This window comes from Balaenoptera musculus, chromosome 19 (genome assembly GCF_009873245.2).
Source record: "Balaenoptera musculus isolate JJ_BM4_2016_0621 chromosome 19, mBalMus1.pri.v3, whole genome shotgun sequence".
NCBI classification, from domain to species: domain Eukaryota; kingdom Metazoa; phylum Chordata; class Mammalia; order Artiodactyla; family Balaenopteridae; genus Balaenoptera; species Balaenoptera musculus.
Window position 1 is genome coordinate 16,556,140 of NC_045803.1, and position 14,795 is coordinate 16,570,934.

Here is a 14,795-nt window from a genome sequence, read left to right on the forward strand (position 1 = left end):
TGGTATTGCCTTAACACATTGACCACTGTCCCCCTTCCTTTCTGGACCCCTTAAAGCTTAAGCACCAGGTCATTCTGTAAAATGTGTCTCCCCAATCCCTAACTGTGGTTGACTTTCACACAGCAAGTGTAGGTTTCCTAATTAGAAATTACCAGCATGATCCCTTCCATTGTCATCAAAAATTTTAATGTTTCCCCATGTTCTGATGGGGACAGCTTCTTCCATGCTGACAGCTGGAAGGCATTAAAGCACACCCTGGAAGTCTGTGCTTAGATCTTCCACTGCAGTTTGACAGATCCTCATATACACTGATGCTGTGATCCTTGCTTGGAGCTCAAAGGTATGATTTTGGGTGATCACTGTGTCCAGGAGAGCACGTGATTGTCTTCCTGCCCCTATTCTTTGGCCTCATCACATAGGGGTGCACACTGGGCCTGATCTTAAAGTGAGCCTCAGGTCCTCAATGCTCAGCTAATTCTGCTGAGCTCTGGCTGAACTAAGGTTGGTAGATTGTGGTTGAGAATTTGGGGACACCCCCTCTAATGCTCCTCACTCTGACAACTCCCTCATGTGAAAGGGATCTAAGCCTTGGAGCCCTTTTATAAAGTAACCAATTTTGTTTTGTAGATTGACAACTTCATTGATGTGTGTGTGTGCTTGTGTGTGTGTGTGTGTGTGTAGGTGTATGTCTATCCTAGATGGGTGTTTGATGTGAATCTGAGTGTATCCTGTGTGTGACTCCCCTGTGTGTGGGGGACAGAATCTTTGTGCACTGACTGTATTTCTGCACATGTGACCTCTAGTGTCTGTGTTTTGGGTGTGTCTCCAGCGTTTGAGTATGAGTCCAGGTGTGTGAATGTTCTGTGTATCTGAGTGGGTCCATGTACCTTACAGTGGGCATGAGAGGATGTATGCATCAGGCTGTATGTGCATGTGAGCAGCTTCCCCAAGGATCCCTTCAGCTCTCAAGCATTTCAACCTTATTCTGTACCGCGGTTGCTCCCACCAGTGCCAACTTCTTCTCCAGAAGCTATAATAAAGTAATTTTAACAATTAAGTAGAATCTCCCGAATAGTCATTCCACCAGGAATCCCTTCAAGGAGCTAATCAGGGGTTACTGCACATGCAGACATACACATGGTGGAAAAGGCTCCCTAGAATGCCTGGGCTGCATGCACACGTCACATACCTGAGGGCACAGACCTCTTTGCCAAGCTCTACAGTGCTGTGAGGGGCCTCATGCTACTTCTAAAGACTTGAAATTTCTTTCTTTTAAATATTAAGTGAACAGGTCCCCCACCTAAAGGGACAGTGGTAGAACTATTTGTTGACCCCAATATCCCTTTTCCCCAGCTTCTGTAGCACAGGAGCGTCTGATATTTGGCTAGGAAATGGCCACCCAGTATAAAAACTACATTTCCCAGCCACCTTTGCAACTACAAGTGGCCATGAGACAGAATTCTGGCCAATGAAATAGGAACAAGTTTTGAGTTGTATATACATATTCCTTAAAAACATGGGGTATCCCCTCTCCCTCCCCTCACCTACCCAGCTGTCCCCAGCCCCCCCTATAATCACTGAGTCTTCCAAACACTTCCCAGGTTTGCAGCAAATTTAATACATGTGTCTCAAAGTCAATGGCGAGGGTCAAGTGAATAAAATAAAAACAGGGTCATGGGGAGAGGGCCATGGACACACACAGGGAAGGGCAATAAGTAGGTGAGTTAGCTGGAGCAGGGGGTGTGCCCTTCCTTGGGCATCACATCTCGTCCAAACCGTAGTCCTCCTCGGGGAAGTCTCCCACTGTCACAACGGATGGCTTGACGAAGGCGCCGTACTTGGCCTGGCATTCAAAGTAGCGTTTCCCATTCACACTGCAGGGCATGATGGGGAAGGCAGTGTCAGAGGGCTCCTACTCCAGATGCTAGCATGGCTGGGCTCCCCCAGTAGTACATGCATGCACTTACACATAAATGCACACATACGCGCACACAGGCACACACACAGACACTACAGTGGGGATCTCTACCTGCCATCGTTTTTCCCTAGCGGCTCATCATAGCGGACACCGATCCAGTAGCCAGGCTTGAAATCTGTAAGTCCTGCCCAGGGGAGAAATCCCAATGAAACCTCCTTAAGCAGCTCACCCCAGATTCGCACCTGCCCACTGAGTGTAAAGCCTGTCCTGGCAAAAACCACTCCTTGCTACCACCCAGGACAACCACCATCTCCTGCCCACATCAATATGGTAGCCCCCTTCACTCGTCTCCCTGTTCCTACCCTGACCCCCTATTCACTCAACACCCCTCGTCAAAGGGCGCTCTGTAAAAATCGAAGGGAAACAGCACCACTGCCTTGTCCCAAATTCCTCAAAAGCTGCCCATCCCGCTCAGCATAAAACCCATACTGCTTATGGCCAAATGATTTCTGACAAGGGTGCCAAGACAGTTCAATGAGGAGAGAACAGTCTTTCCAACAAATCGTATTGGGTCAACTAGATATCCACATGCAAGAGAATGAAGTTGGACTCCTACCTCACACCATAACCAAAAATTAACTCAAAATGGGTCAAAGACCTAAATGTAATATGTAACACTATAAAACCCTTAGAAGAAAACACAGGTTTAAATCTTTGTGACCTTCTATTAGGCATTGATCTCTTACATATAATGCCACATGTATAAGCAAAAAAAGAAAAAAAAATTGGACTTCATAAAAATCAAAAATGTTTGTGCTTCAAAGGACACTATCAAGACTGTAAAAAGACAACCAACCCACGGAATGGGAGAAAATATTTGCAGATCATATATTTGATAAGGGAATTGTATCTAGAGTATATAAAGGACTCTTACAACTTGTTATGGGCTGTACTGTGTCCCCGCCAAGTTCACATGTTGAAGCCCTAACCCCCAGTAGCTGAGAATGTGACTGTATTTGGAGACAGGGCCTTTAAAGAGATAACTAAGTTAAAATAAGGCCGTTAGGGTGGGATCTAATCCAGGCTGACTGACATCCTCATAAGAGGTTATCTGGACAAAGACTCCAGGGATGTGCTAGCCCACAGAGGAAAGACAATGTGAGGACACACAGAGAGGGTGGCCATCTGCAAGCCAAGGAGAGAGGCCTAAGAAGAAATCAAACCTGCCAAAGCCTTAATCTTAGACTTCCCGCTTCCAGAACTGTGAGAAACAAATTTCTGTTTTTTAAGCCACCTGGTGTGTGGTACTTTGATATGGCAGCCCTAACACACCACTCAACAACAAAAAGACAAACCGCCCAATTAAAAAATGGGCAAAAGATCTGAATAAGCCATCTCTCTAAAGAAGATATGCAAATGGCTGTTAAACATCTAAAAAGAGGCTCAGTATCATTAGCCATCACAGAAATGCAAATCAAAACCATAATGCTCTACCACTTCATACCCACTAGAATGATTATAATCAAAAAGATACATAATAGTAAGTGCTGATGAGGACGTGGATTAATTGGAGCCCTCATTCATCGCTGGTGGGAACGTAAAATGGTGCAGCCATTGTGGAAACAGTGTGGCAGTTCCTCAAAAAGTTAAACAGAGTTACTCTGTGACCCAGCAATTCCACTCCTAGGTACAAGAAATGAAAACACATGTCCGCACAAAAACTTAAACAAGGATACTCACAGCAACGTTATTTGTAATAGCCAAAAAGTGGGAAGGACCCAAATGTTCTTCAACTGATGAATGAATAAATAAAATGTGGTGTTGCATACAATGCAATATTATTTGGTAATAAAAAGAAATGAAATACTGCCACATACTACAACATGGATGATCCTTGAAATTATGGTTCTAGTGAAAGAAGCCAGTCTCAAAAGACCATATATTATATGATTCCATTTATATGAAACTTCCAGAATAGGCAAATCTACAGAGACATAACATAGATTAGTAGCCAGCTATGTGGACTGGGGGCGCTGGGGTTTCAGAAACGGGGAGTAGCTGCTAATGGTTACAGGGTTTCCTTTTAGGGTGATGAAAATGTAAAACCGACTGTGGTGATGGTTGCACGATTCCCGTGAACTAAAAGCTAATGAATGATACCCTTTAAATGGGTGATTTTTGTTTCTGGCTGCGTGGCGCAGCTAGCGGGATCTTAGTTCCCCAACCAGGGATTGAATGTGGGCCCTTGGCAGGGATAGTGTGGAGTCCTAACCACTGGACCGCCAGGGAGTTCCCTAAATGGGTGAATTTTATGGTATATAAGTTACATCTCAATAAAACTGTCATTAAAAAACCCAAAAAAACCCCACACTGCTCCCTCCTGTCTCCGAGGCCCAGCACAGTCCAGCCTTGCCCATGGCCCGGGCGTGCCCTGATCACTTCGGTCTGTGCTTCCCCCATCACAGGCCTAACAATTCTGCCTGTTTCCCCATCTCAGCTCTGACCACTGTGCCCCAGGCTTTCACCTCAGAACTGACCCCTCTGGCCTCCACTTCCTCCGTCACAACTCAGGTCACATGGCCTCTGCTTCCCACCTCCCTGCCGTGAACATACCAGGCTGTCACAGGTAGCCCCTGGGTCCGTCTCCCTCCCTGGACTAGATCCCCTTGAGGGCTGGGTCCCCAGCACTGCCCACCTCAAGGCAGGACACGAGGCCTCGGTGAGCCACGTACCTACATACATGACGGTGCCCCGGCGAGGGGGCTGCCCAGGCGCCTGCACCTCACAGCGGCTGCCCACGGGGATGGCACCGGCCTGGGCCTCCTCGGTAAGGCGCTGGGAGCTCTCGGCCTCCTGCTGTGCCCGCTCTTCTTCACTGTATCGACCTAGCTTGTTGCGCTTCAGGAAGGAGCGGACTGAGTCTGTGGGTGGGGTAGGGGGTGAGGGTCAGACATGGGAGACCACCTGGGTCGACCTCTGGCCTAATGAGATAATCTGCCACCCTCACGGGGCCAACACTCCGAAGGAAACCCTTCCGTGCTGGGTGTTGAAGGGCTGTCACCCAAACCCCCCAAGTCTCCCACCACAGCCCTGGCCTCTCCCCAGGACCCCTTGGCCTCCCCACAATCCCAAAACTAAAGGGAAGGTGCCTGCCTGCAGTCTTTCGCGGTTCCCCATCCTCCCGTCCCTTCAGTATCACGCTTGCCTCCACCCAGGCCCGGAAACCTTCATCTTCCCCACCACACATTCTCATCTGTCCTCACATGCCTGCACCTCACTGTCCTGTTGGTTCCACGTATTCTACCATGCTCTGCCCCCTACACCGTGCCCCAGTGTGACCCTGACCGCCCCCCCCACATCTGACCCCACATACACACCCTAGACCTTCCTCTCAGGCCCCCTCTACTTTCTCATGGCCCTGTCTGCCTGCCCACACTCGGCCACACCCCCCAGCCTCCATTCACACCTCATGACCGTCCACCCCTGACTGTTCTCCCATGAGCTGTCTATCCCCACGCCAACCTCACCCCGCCCCCTCGACTCCCCCACGCTTGCCTGCCCCACTGCCCACACCACCGACTCGCCCTCAGTGTCCCCGTCTATCCTGTCTGCTCCCCACCGCCTCCCCTAGCCCCCACGGGCCCCCACCCCCTCCTTGTGCACCCCGTACTTTGCCTCTGGTCGTAGGCTTCTTGTGAGAGCTCGTATTTCTCCACCTTGGACATGTCCTCATACTCCCCAAGACGGGCACCGCTGTGGTCAATGACCTGTAGTGAGGGGAGGGAGGTCAGGGGATCAGGGTCTGGGCAGGGAGGCCTGGGATGCTGCGGGGGCGGGGGGGCGAGTGTGGCTGCACGTTGGAGCATTCCGTAGATTTAAGTCTCTCCTGTCTCGGAAAAACCACATTCCTCTACCCTCACCTTTACCCCAGCCTTCTCGCCGGCCCTGAGCCCAGCTGAAGGGGTGAGAGCAGGTGTCTACAACGGCCATCTCCCTCTCCACCACCCATCCAAGGCCCTGGAGGCTGCATCTGCTTCCAGATGACCCCTACATACTGGCATCCACATCATTGATGGCCCCGGGACACTGGAACCGAAGGGCAGAACTTGGGCCTTGCTCATGAACCCTCTGGGCAGTGTGTCTATCCTCTCTGGACCTCTGGGACCCTCCTAGGCTGACCCCAACTTCCAGAGCCTGGTGCATCTCTTCCTGTACCACCCCCAACATTTATTCACTCATCGCCTGCTGAGCTCCTCCAAGGCACCCAGCTGGGCCCCGTGCTGGGTACTAGGGACACGGTACAAAAATAGATCAATCCCTGCCCTCAAGGAGTGCTCATTCTGCTGGGAGGCCAACCAGAAACAAATGCACAGAGATGGGTATTAAACACCAGATGACGACAAGGTTCTATGCAGACAAATACAACAAAGAGGCTTCTGGAAGGAGGGGATGTCTGAGACAGGCCTGAAGGAACAAGCACAAAGTTCCAGATGTAGAAATGTCTTTAGCCCCTTTGAGAAACAGCAGGGCCAGCACGGCGGCAGTGGAGTGAGCCAGGGGGAGAGTGGGAGACACAACAGATCACTGGAGACTTTGGCTTTTACCTAGAATGAGATGCAGCCAGGGAAGGGATCAGCCAGGAGGGCTCTGATCTTACACAGGTGTTTACACGCTCCCTCAGCTGAGTGTGGGAAGCAGACGGAGGGGCACAGGGATGGGAGCAGGGAGACGGCTTGTGTGATGGTCCAGGAGGGAGAGGATGGAGGCTGGGCCAGGGTGGGGGCAGTGAGGGAGAATCTGGATTCTGGATAGATTTTTGTGGGTGGAGCCCATGGATCAGCGGACAGATTAGATGTGGGTGTGAGGGAAAGACAGGGGTGAGGAACACCCTAAAGTGTTTGGCCTGAGCCACTGGGCAAAATAGAAATAGCCCTTATCTCTGGCTAATGATCACTAAGAATTTCCACTTTCTATATCAGGGGTTTTTCTAAGTTTGAGATTGCTGTCATTCATTGCTGCAAGAAATATGGGTGAGGGCTTCCCTGGTGGCGCAGTGGTTAAGAATCCGCCTGCCAATGCAGGGGACACGGGTTTGAGCCCTGGTCCGGGAAGATCCCACATGCCACGGAGCAACTAAGCCTGTGCGCCACAACTACTGAGCCTGTGCCCTAGAGCGTGCGAGCCACAACTACTGAGCCCGCGTGCCACAACTACTGAAGCCCACACACCTAGAGCCTGTGCTCCGCACAAGCCTGTGCTCCGCAACAAGAGAAACCACCACAATAAGCCTGCGCACTGCAACGAAGAGTAGCCCCCGCTCGCCATAACTAGAGAAAGCCGCATGCAGCAACGAAGACCCAACACAGCCAAAAATAAATAAATAAATTTAAAAAAAAAAAGAAAAAAAGAAATATGGGTGATATTTATAAACAGAAAAAGAATTTTAGAAAAAATACAAATTCTCCAGAGGCTCCACCTCTGGGAAACTTTCCTCGTATGGCCTCAGAAGTCAGCAGCCTGTCTATACCTGAATCCATGTGTGAAACCCTCCTGTTTGAGGACGCCACTGCCCTGCCTGACCCACCAGCATCCCAATGCTGAGACTGCCCAGGTCAGTCCAAAGTCAGTCCTATGGGCTCAGCACAGTCCCGACCTGCTCCCACAATGGTCCAGGACCCATCACCTCAACTGGACTATGGAAGCAGCCTCCTCCTTGGTTTTCCTACTCCTCTGTCCTCCACAGTCTGTTCCCCACACGCAGTCAGAGGGAGCCTGTGAACACCTGAGTCAGACCAGGACTCTCCTGGCTCAGAGTCCTCCCCTGGCTTCCACTTCCCACCAAAACAGGACAGGTCACTCTTCAGCCCCTGTACCCCACTCTGCTCCCTCCCACCTCAGAGTGTTTGCACATGCTGTGCCCTCCTCCTGGAGCACGCCTTCCCCTTCTTCAGTTAACTTCAGGTCTCTGTTCAGGCAGCACCTCCTCCAGGAAGTCCTCCTGGATCTCATTGATGCGTCAGGCTCCCCAGTATAGGATCTCCCAGCTCTGTGATCTCCTCCTACATGGCCCTCATCTCACCCACCCTTTACATTTGTTCCTGTGAATATTTAGCTAACGCCTACTGCACTCACTGGACAGAGCTAAAACACAGACCTTCTCAGACTTGATTCACAGCTATATCCCTGGCATAATGTGGATGCTCAATGAACAGTTATGAATAATTGAAAGAAACAAAAAAGACCTAGTTCTCTGGGTACACTAACTTCTGGAGCCATGCAGATTGAGGTAAAAATTCTAGCTATGTTTCTCTTCAGGAAAGTAAATTCCGTACTGAAACTAAGTTTTCTCTTCTGCAAAATAGGGCTAATTACGCCATTTTCCAAGTATTATTTTATACATTCAACTCATCATTCAACAATGTTTCACCGAGCATCCTCTCTGTGCCAGGCACTGTTCCAGGTATTGGAGAAAAATCCATAGTATGCCACAGGTGATTAGTGAGAAGGACAAAAATCAAAGAAAGTGGGAAAGGGAGGAGGTTTAACTTTTATACTGAGGGCAATGAAGCCCTCACACCCGGAAGGTGACATTTAAGTAAAGACTGGAAGAAAGGAGTGAGCCATGTGGGCATAGAAAAAAGCACCATTCAGGCACAGAGAATAGCACATGCAAAGTTCACCTGGGATGCTAGGATGTCTGCAGAGTTTTGGGGGGGCGGGGAAGACTGAGGACAGAGAGGATGATGTGAGCTGATGCATGCAGAGGTCCTCTGTGTTCTGGCTTCTCCCAACATGTGAGCCTCTTTGCTCACCCTGACCCAACTCACACTCTGTTCCCTCTGCCTGGCATGCCCCTCCCACCTCTTCTCTTAGGTCATCCTTCAGATCTCAACTCAGGCATCCCTAACTTCAGGAAGTCCCTTATGATACCCCGAGGTGGGGTCAGGCACCTCTTCTGGATGCCTCCAGTCCCCTAGGCTTTTCTCAGCCCAGTCCAGACCAATCTGGCTGCCAGTGTCTGGTGATGGGTCTGTCTCTCTCCCTGCTGGACTGGGAGCTCCATGCGGTTAGGGCCTATTTTGGTTATCACACAGCGCAAAGCAAAGCAAGCATCTATTGAATAAATAAATGAATGGAGGGAAGGGATCCCAGGTAGGGCGGCCTCACATGGATGCGACAGCCGTCATCTACGGGGTAAGAGCCCAGCAGTGCATCCTCCTGATCCAGCTTGCTGTAGAACTTGTCGTCAGGTCCATACAGCTCCAATTCCATGCAAGAAGCAGGGCTGCCCACAACCAGCTGTAGTTTACACTGTGGGGATACAAGATGGGGAGGCGGGGATGAGGTGCAAGGCTGTCAGTGGCCCCACTCTCTGCCCTGAGACTCCGCCCTTTGTATCAATAACCATCACCCCTTCCTCGCTCCTAAAAGAGACCTACCATTTAGGACCCACCTGGTTATCCCTGGCCCCACCTCCTCTGGTCTTGCCCCCACTCCCTGCAACCTCTGATTTTCTCTGGCCCCGCACCCATTCTCTGGAACCTCAGGTTCCCTCTGGCCCCGCCCCGCTGAGGTCCAGTCCCGAACCTCTGCAACCTCGGCTTATCTCTGGCCCCTTCCCTGCGCTGGTGAAGACCCTCCATTTCTTCTTGGCCCCGCCCCTCTGGACCCCGCCCCCACAGCCACACCTTGAACTCAGCTATGGTGAGGCTGCGACTGTACCGCTTCTGGGAGCGAAAGCTGTTGAGAGAGCTGCTGATGAAAACGTTCACTGTAGGCGCCGACAACCCCGTCACCTCCATCTCGCCGCGCCCTGCGGGGGCCCGCAACCCACTCGGCCTCCTCACACCAGCTCCGCAGCCGCCGCCGCCGCCGCTTCTGGGATATCAGCCCCTCCCCCTGCTCCCGGACCTGGCCAATCCACGCTCTCCCGCCCGGGGGGGGGGTGGGTGGGTGGGTGTCCGCCAATCGCTGCGTCTCTTCGCCGCCGCCAGGAAGAAGTCCTGGGTAGCCCCAGCCAATCCTGAGAAGTCTTCCACGGTGCACAGTTCTTCCAATAGCGTCACGGGAAACGGCCTGGCGGGCGAAGGCTGAAGCCTAGAGGAAGGACTGGCAAGAGCTACCCCTGTCCGCGAAGGGTAAACTCGCGCATGTGCACTGGGCTTCAACCTGCAAAGGGCCGAGGCCTCTCCATTTACACTCAGCACTTTGCGGGTTACGTGACGCATCATTTTTCCCGGTTCTCGTACCACACTATTCTGTAAACTGGGGAAGAAAGGCCCAGAAGTTGGAAGCCATATTCTAGGATATCAAAAGATTGAAGCAAGTAATTAATCAAACCTCAGCTCACATCAGCGAGCACAAAGCCGCTGGGAGCCATTACATGTACACAGCTCCTCCCCTCTTCTGGCGAAGCTAAGAGATCTGACCCTTCCCGCGACCTGTCGCGCGGCGGAGCAAGCGCTGAAGGCTAGGCGGGCAGTGAGTCGCCATGGAACCCGATGGGACCTACGAGCCGGGCTTCGTGGGTATTCGATTCTGTCAGGAATGGTGAGACCCGGCCAGCACTGTGGAAGGGGAGCAAGTAGTGGCCCCAGTACTGACCTCTGACCTCCCCCTCCCCACAGTAACAACATGCTTTACCCCAAGGAGGACAAGGAGAACCGCATTCTGCTGTACGCGGTGAGCGCGAGCCAGCCGGGCGCCCCGGTGTTCCGTGACCGGCCCACAGGTTCCCAACGTGGCCCGGCCCTACTCCCAGTGCCGCCCCGTCCTGGTCTAGCCTCCCAACTGTCCCCCTAGTGAACCCGACTTTCTCGTCTTGCCCATCCGCGAGGTGATTCTCGATTACACCCAATGATCCCAACCTCAAGACTCCATCCCCTAGTCATCCCCTCGGGGGAAGACCATGCCCTCCCAGTCCCATCGGGGATCTCTTTGTGACCCCCTTCCCGCCACTCTCGCCCTCTCTCAGTGCCGGAATTGTGATTACCAGCAGGAAGCCGACAACAGCTGCATCTACGTCAACAAAATCACGCACGAAGTGGAGTGAGTGGCAGGGCCCGAGCTCGGGGACGGGGTTGTTGGCTTGGGAGGCCCGGTCTAAGCATACTTATTCACCCTCTATTCCCTCAGCGAACTGACCCAGATCATCGCTGACGTGTCCCAGGACCCCACGTTGCCGCGGACAGAAGACCACCCTTGCCAAAAGTGAGGGCGCAGCTGGTATTGGGGAGGGAAGGTGGCTCATCCTCACCAGACGGAGAAGGGAGGAGGGAAGGGTATGGCAGGCTCTGAGTGGCTGACTGTCCCCTCAGGTGCGGCCACAAGGAGGCGGTGTTCTTCCAGTCACACAGTGCCCGGGCCGAGGTGAGTGGTGAGAGCAAGGCTTTCGGAGTGACCGGGGCCTGGTCCTTCCCGGGGGTGGGGATACCAGTATTGGGGAGATCCTGCCCTTCTAGACATCCCGAGCTGGACCTTTAGTAGTGGGGAAAGCCCCCTAGTCTGTTCTTTTGGGGTGAGGCTTCTCTGGATGGAGGTTCATGTTGTACCCTGCCCTGTGGATCCAGACCCTTCCTAACCATGCATCCTTTCTGCCAGGATGCCATGCGCTTGTATTACGTGTGCACGGCCCCACACTGCGGCCACCGCTGGACCGAGTGAACCACTCTCCCTCTTGTGTAATAAATGCTGTGTTCTATGCGTGCCTTTCCTCTGTTTATTTCCCTCTCATGGGTTGGACACGGGGTTCCCAGTCTGAAGCAGCGCAGTGCAGGGCGCGGTGCTGCACGTAGGCGTCAGGCCTCGAGCTGGTGAAGCCGCAGTCCTCACACACATGTAACTTCTCACGGCGCTCACGATAAGCGTAGCTGGCCGGCTGTCCGTGTACGTTGGCAAGATGCACTTCTAGTGAGCAGCGCTGCGTGAATGCTTTCCCACAAGCTCCGCAGCGGAATGGCCGGATCCCTGCGCAGGTGGGCCAGAGGGAGAGAGGACAGGCAGGGCAATGGCCCCCAGACCAGCACCCCCAGACCAGCACCCCCTGACCTCACCCTCCGTGAGCATTCCCCCTTTCCTACTCCAAGTTCGCCAGACCTCGGCCTGCTTCCCACCGTCTGCTACCTCCGCCCCGTGCAAACATGGGAGCTGTGTGTCCCCACCCTCCTCACCAGGATGTTCCTTCCCCTGGAGGAGAAGGAGGGAGGCTTTCCCTTGCACCCTTCAATATGGGACCTGAATCCTGTAACCAGTACTTGTTTTCTCTTTGTATCCCTCAGCAGGCCCCCACCCTGGCACCACCCCGACACCCATTGGCTGGGAGCTGAGGTGCATGGTATTCCCAGCCTCCTGAGGGCTGAGTCTCTGCCCCAGTAACACACGCCCCGCTTGTGCACGGAACTCAAGTGCACGGAAACTCCACATCCCATGCACCTCCCTCCAGTTCGTTCCATCTCCCCCCAGCAGCGCTTCCCAGTCCCTGCCACTGCTTACCCGTGTGAGTCCTCATGTGCCGCTTGAGGTCAAAGGTGTTGTGAAAGCCCTTGCCACAGCAGTGGCACTCGTGGCGGCGGGCAGGGCTGTGGCACTTGAGGTGCCGGGTCAGCATGCGCTGCGACGGGAAGGCCTTGGGGCAGAGCGGGCAGCCAAGCGTCCCAGGGCCCCTAGGAGTGGCAGTCGGAGTGCCCTGGGAGGGCTGTGGGAGGGACATGGGAGTTAGGACCCCACCCCATCCCTCCACTGGACCAAATGGAGCGCCTAGAACTGGGAACCAAGGAGGTCTGGGAAGGCCGGAGACTGCAGTTTGTGCGTGCTCATGCCACCCTCCCCCCATCGCCCTTACTTTGCTTTCTATTTCTCCATAGCACATGCCATCTTCCAACATAATATTTTTTTTTCCTAATTTTATTATCTATACCTGCAGCTCCCACCAGATTATAAGCTTCAGGAAGGAGTGAGTTTTTGTCTTACTCCTAAACACACATTGCCTAGAACAGTCCTGGCTCCCAATAAAAACTGAAATAATCTCCAGCACATTTAGTCCTCCCTAGGGCTTTCCTTCTTCCACTGCACGCACAGCTGAGTATCCCTTCTGAGAGACCCCAAACCTCCTCCCCCATCCCCCATCCAGCTCCTGTTGCCTTGTCTGATTCTCTGACATAAAGCAAACCACCATCCACTTACTGGCTTGAATCCTGTTCTTCTGCCCCACTGGGCAGAGAATCCCTGGGGGCAGGGGCTGTGGCTGCCCACGCTGGGGAAAGGGCACTTGGGATGGAGGCTAACAGTGAGCCCACTACTAAGAAAGAAAAGGCATTCCCAGCAGAGAGGACAATGAGTGGAAAGGTCCTGAGGCCAGAGTGGCATGAGGGGGTAAGGGGCAGGCAGGTTCTCTTGAGGCTGAGAGCGGGCAGGGGTGAAACTGAGCAGGGTCTTGTGGGCCAGCTGCACACTCACCGCTGCCCAAGAGTCCCCGAGGCCAGAAGACTGGTGTGCCGGTGGCCCCCCCAGGCTGCTGCAGTCTGAGGAGAGAAGCCAGATGGTGATGCTTTGTGTCTCCCCTGCCCCTCACCTCTAGGCCCAGTGAGGGGCCCACCTGGGACATAGGCATCTCCCCGGAGGTGGTCAGGCAGGTGGCCCCAGTCGGGTGGCTGTGGACGCCGACTCCTGACCAGGAAGGCACGGGGCATCACCACTGGGAACAGCTCCCCACACACACAGGGCTGCTTCCTCCGCCTGCTGTCAGACCTCAGGCCCAGGAGGACTCTTCCAGGTGGGAAGGGAGGGGGAAGCCACGGAGAGGTCTCATTCTCTCCATGCAAATTTTGTGACAGGCCCAGGGGGCAGACTTAGCTGGCTCCAGTTACCTCTGCCTTGGGCCCTGCCATTCCTCCCCCTTCTCCTCTGCCCGGTTCCTGAGGGTACTCTCCAGCCTCCAGGGGAAGACAAGCACTAGGGCCCCCAGGGAGGTCAAGCAAGGGCAAGACTGGAGCCTAAGCAGCTCTTGGGGGTGGAGAGAGGAAACAGAGACCCCAGTGGGGCTGAGTGTTTTTCCATAGTACCAGCAGGGCCAAGGACCCGAGGGTCTGTTTGTCAAGCAAATCAGTCACTACCGGACCTCCAACAGCCTGCTTGGTTATTCAAATCACAGCAGCCGTTCGAGGAAGCAGGGGAGGGGCTGACTGTGATCGCTTGCTCCAGAGGGTGGAGAGACAGCAGGGTCCAATTGGTAAGGTCAAAGTGAGGATCCAGCGTGTGCATCTTCAAGCAGGAAACTCTACCTCTCTGATCCGCAGGTGCCCCGAGCTGACGTCCAGCCGGAAGCACTGTTCAAGTGTACGGGGTATCACAATACTGGTTTGTTACTAGTCCAGCTCCTAGTAACTCCCTCACTCTCCTACGGTCCAGGAACTATAAGGGGTCACCTGACACAGCCAGGGGCTCCCAGGACCCTTACCCCAGGACTCTGGCTAGGCTCCGTTCTAGATTGGTCATTGGCTTCTTAGCCAGGGGTTAAGGATTTTGAATATTCCCCATGCAGTTACTTTCACTTAGTCACCCAATGATTTTCTGAGCTCCAACTATAGGCCAGGCCTAGCTCAGCACTGAAAATGAAGCCATAAATGTCCATGGGGGAGACACAGCAGTGACAGTCCAGAATGACCAAGGCTATGATGGCGGAAGCACAGGCAGAGTGACCCAAGCTTCAGTGGGGAAAAGCCAGGGGGCTCAGGGGACCCAGAAGAGGCTCCTGATCCAGTCTAAGGGTTCAGGGATGACTTCCTAGGTGTGAGCCTTGAAGGAAGAAGAGGTTTCTGGTAAACAGGGAGGGTTTTCCAGGCAGAGGAACAGTGTATAAAAGGCTTGATGGTGAAAGAAG

General features: G+C 53.4%; 3 protein-coding genes across 3 annotated transcripts; 1 reads left to right on the forward strand and 2 right to left on the reverse strand.

Moving 5' to 3' along the window:
* Window positions 1–1,597: 1,597 nt before the first annotated feature.
* Window positions 1,598–9,825, reverse strand: TBCB (tubulin folding cofactor B). The gene is made up of 6 exons (XM_036833005.1): window positions 9,607–9,825; window positions 9,086–9,229; window positions 5,589–5,685; window positions 4,651–4,839; window positions 2,030–2,102; window positions 1,598–1,874 (listed from the first exon to the last, which is right to left on the reverse strand). The coding sequence occupies exons 1-6, from the start codon at window positions 9,718–9,720 to the stop codon at window positions 1,760–1,762; spliced, it is 732 nt and encodes a 243-aa protein (XP_036688900.1). The 5' UTR covers window positions 9,721–9,825; the 3' UTR covers window positions 1,598–1,759.
* Window positions 9,826–9,948: 123 nt separating this feature from the next.
* Window positions 9,949–11,625, forward strand: POLR2I (RNA polymerase II subunit I). Its single transcript, XM_036833038.1, has 6 exons — window positions 9,949–10,468; window positions 10,546–10,600; window positions 10,893–10,966; window positions 11,054–11,128; window positions 11,236–11,287; window positions 11,519–11,625. The coding sequence occupies exons 1-6, from the start codon at window positions 10,410–10,412 to the stop codon at window positions 11,579–11,581; spliced, it is 378 nt and encodes a 125-aa protein (XP_036688933.1). The 5' UTR covers window positions 9,949–10,409; the 3' UTR covers window positions 11,582–11,625.
* On the reverse strand, window positions 11,607–13,605 carry OVOL3 (ovo like zinc finger 3). Its single transcript, XM_036833019.1, has 4 exons — window positions 13,512–13,605; window positions 13,373–13,437; window positions 12,410–12,611; window positions 11,607–11,884 (listed from the first exon to the last, which is right to left on the reverse strand). The coding sequence occupies exons 1-4, from the start codon at window positions 13,603–13,605 to the stop codon at window positions 11,637–11,639; spliced, it is 609 nt and encodes a 202-aa protein (XP_036688914.1). The 3' UTR covers window positions 11,607–11,636.
* Window positions 13,606–14,795: the final 1,190 nt, after the last annotated feature.

Coding starts and splice junctions, on each gene's coding strand:
- POLR2I (XM_036833038.1), top strand. CDS start 10,410: ATGGAACCCGATGGGACCTACGAGCCGGGCTTCGTGGGTATTCGATTC. Junction 10,967..11,053: donor AAAATCACGCACGAAGTGGA/GTGAGTGGCAGG, acceptor CTATTCCCTCAG/CGAACTGACCCAGATCATCG. Junction 11,129..11,235: donor GAAGACCACCCTTGCCAAAA/GTGAGGGCGCAG, acceptor CTGTCCCCTCAG/GTGCGGCCACAAGGAGGCGG.
- OVOL3 (XM_036833019.1), bottom strand. CDS start 13,605: ATGCCCCGTGCCTTCCTGGTCAGGAGTCGGCGTCCACAGCCACCCGAC. Junction 12,612..13,372: donor TCGGGGACTCTTGGGCAGCG/GTGAGTGTGCAG, acceptor TCCCTCCCACAG/CCCTCCCAGGGCACTCCGAC. Junction 11,885..12,409: donor GCACATGAGGACTCACACGG/GTAAGCAGTGGC, acceptor CCACCTGCGCAG/GGATCCGGCCATTCCGCTGC.
- TBCB (XM_036833005.1), bottom strand. CDS start 9,720: ATGGAGGTGACGGGGTTGTCGGCGCCTACAGTGAACGTTTTCATCAGC. Junction 2,103..4,650: donor GGGCACCGTCATGTATGTAG/GTACGTGGCTCA, acceptor TCCCCTGGGCAG/GACTTACAGATTTCAAGCCT. Junction 1,875..2,029: donor CTAGGGAAAAACGATGGCAG/GTAGAGATCCCC, acceptor CATGCCCTGCAG/TGTGAATGGGAAACGCTACT.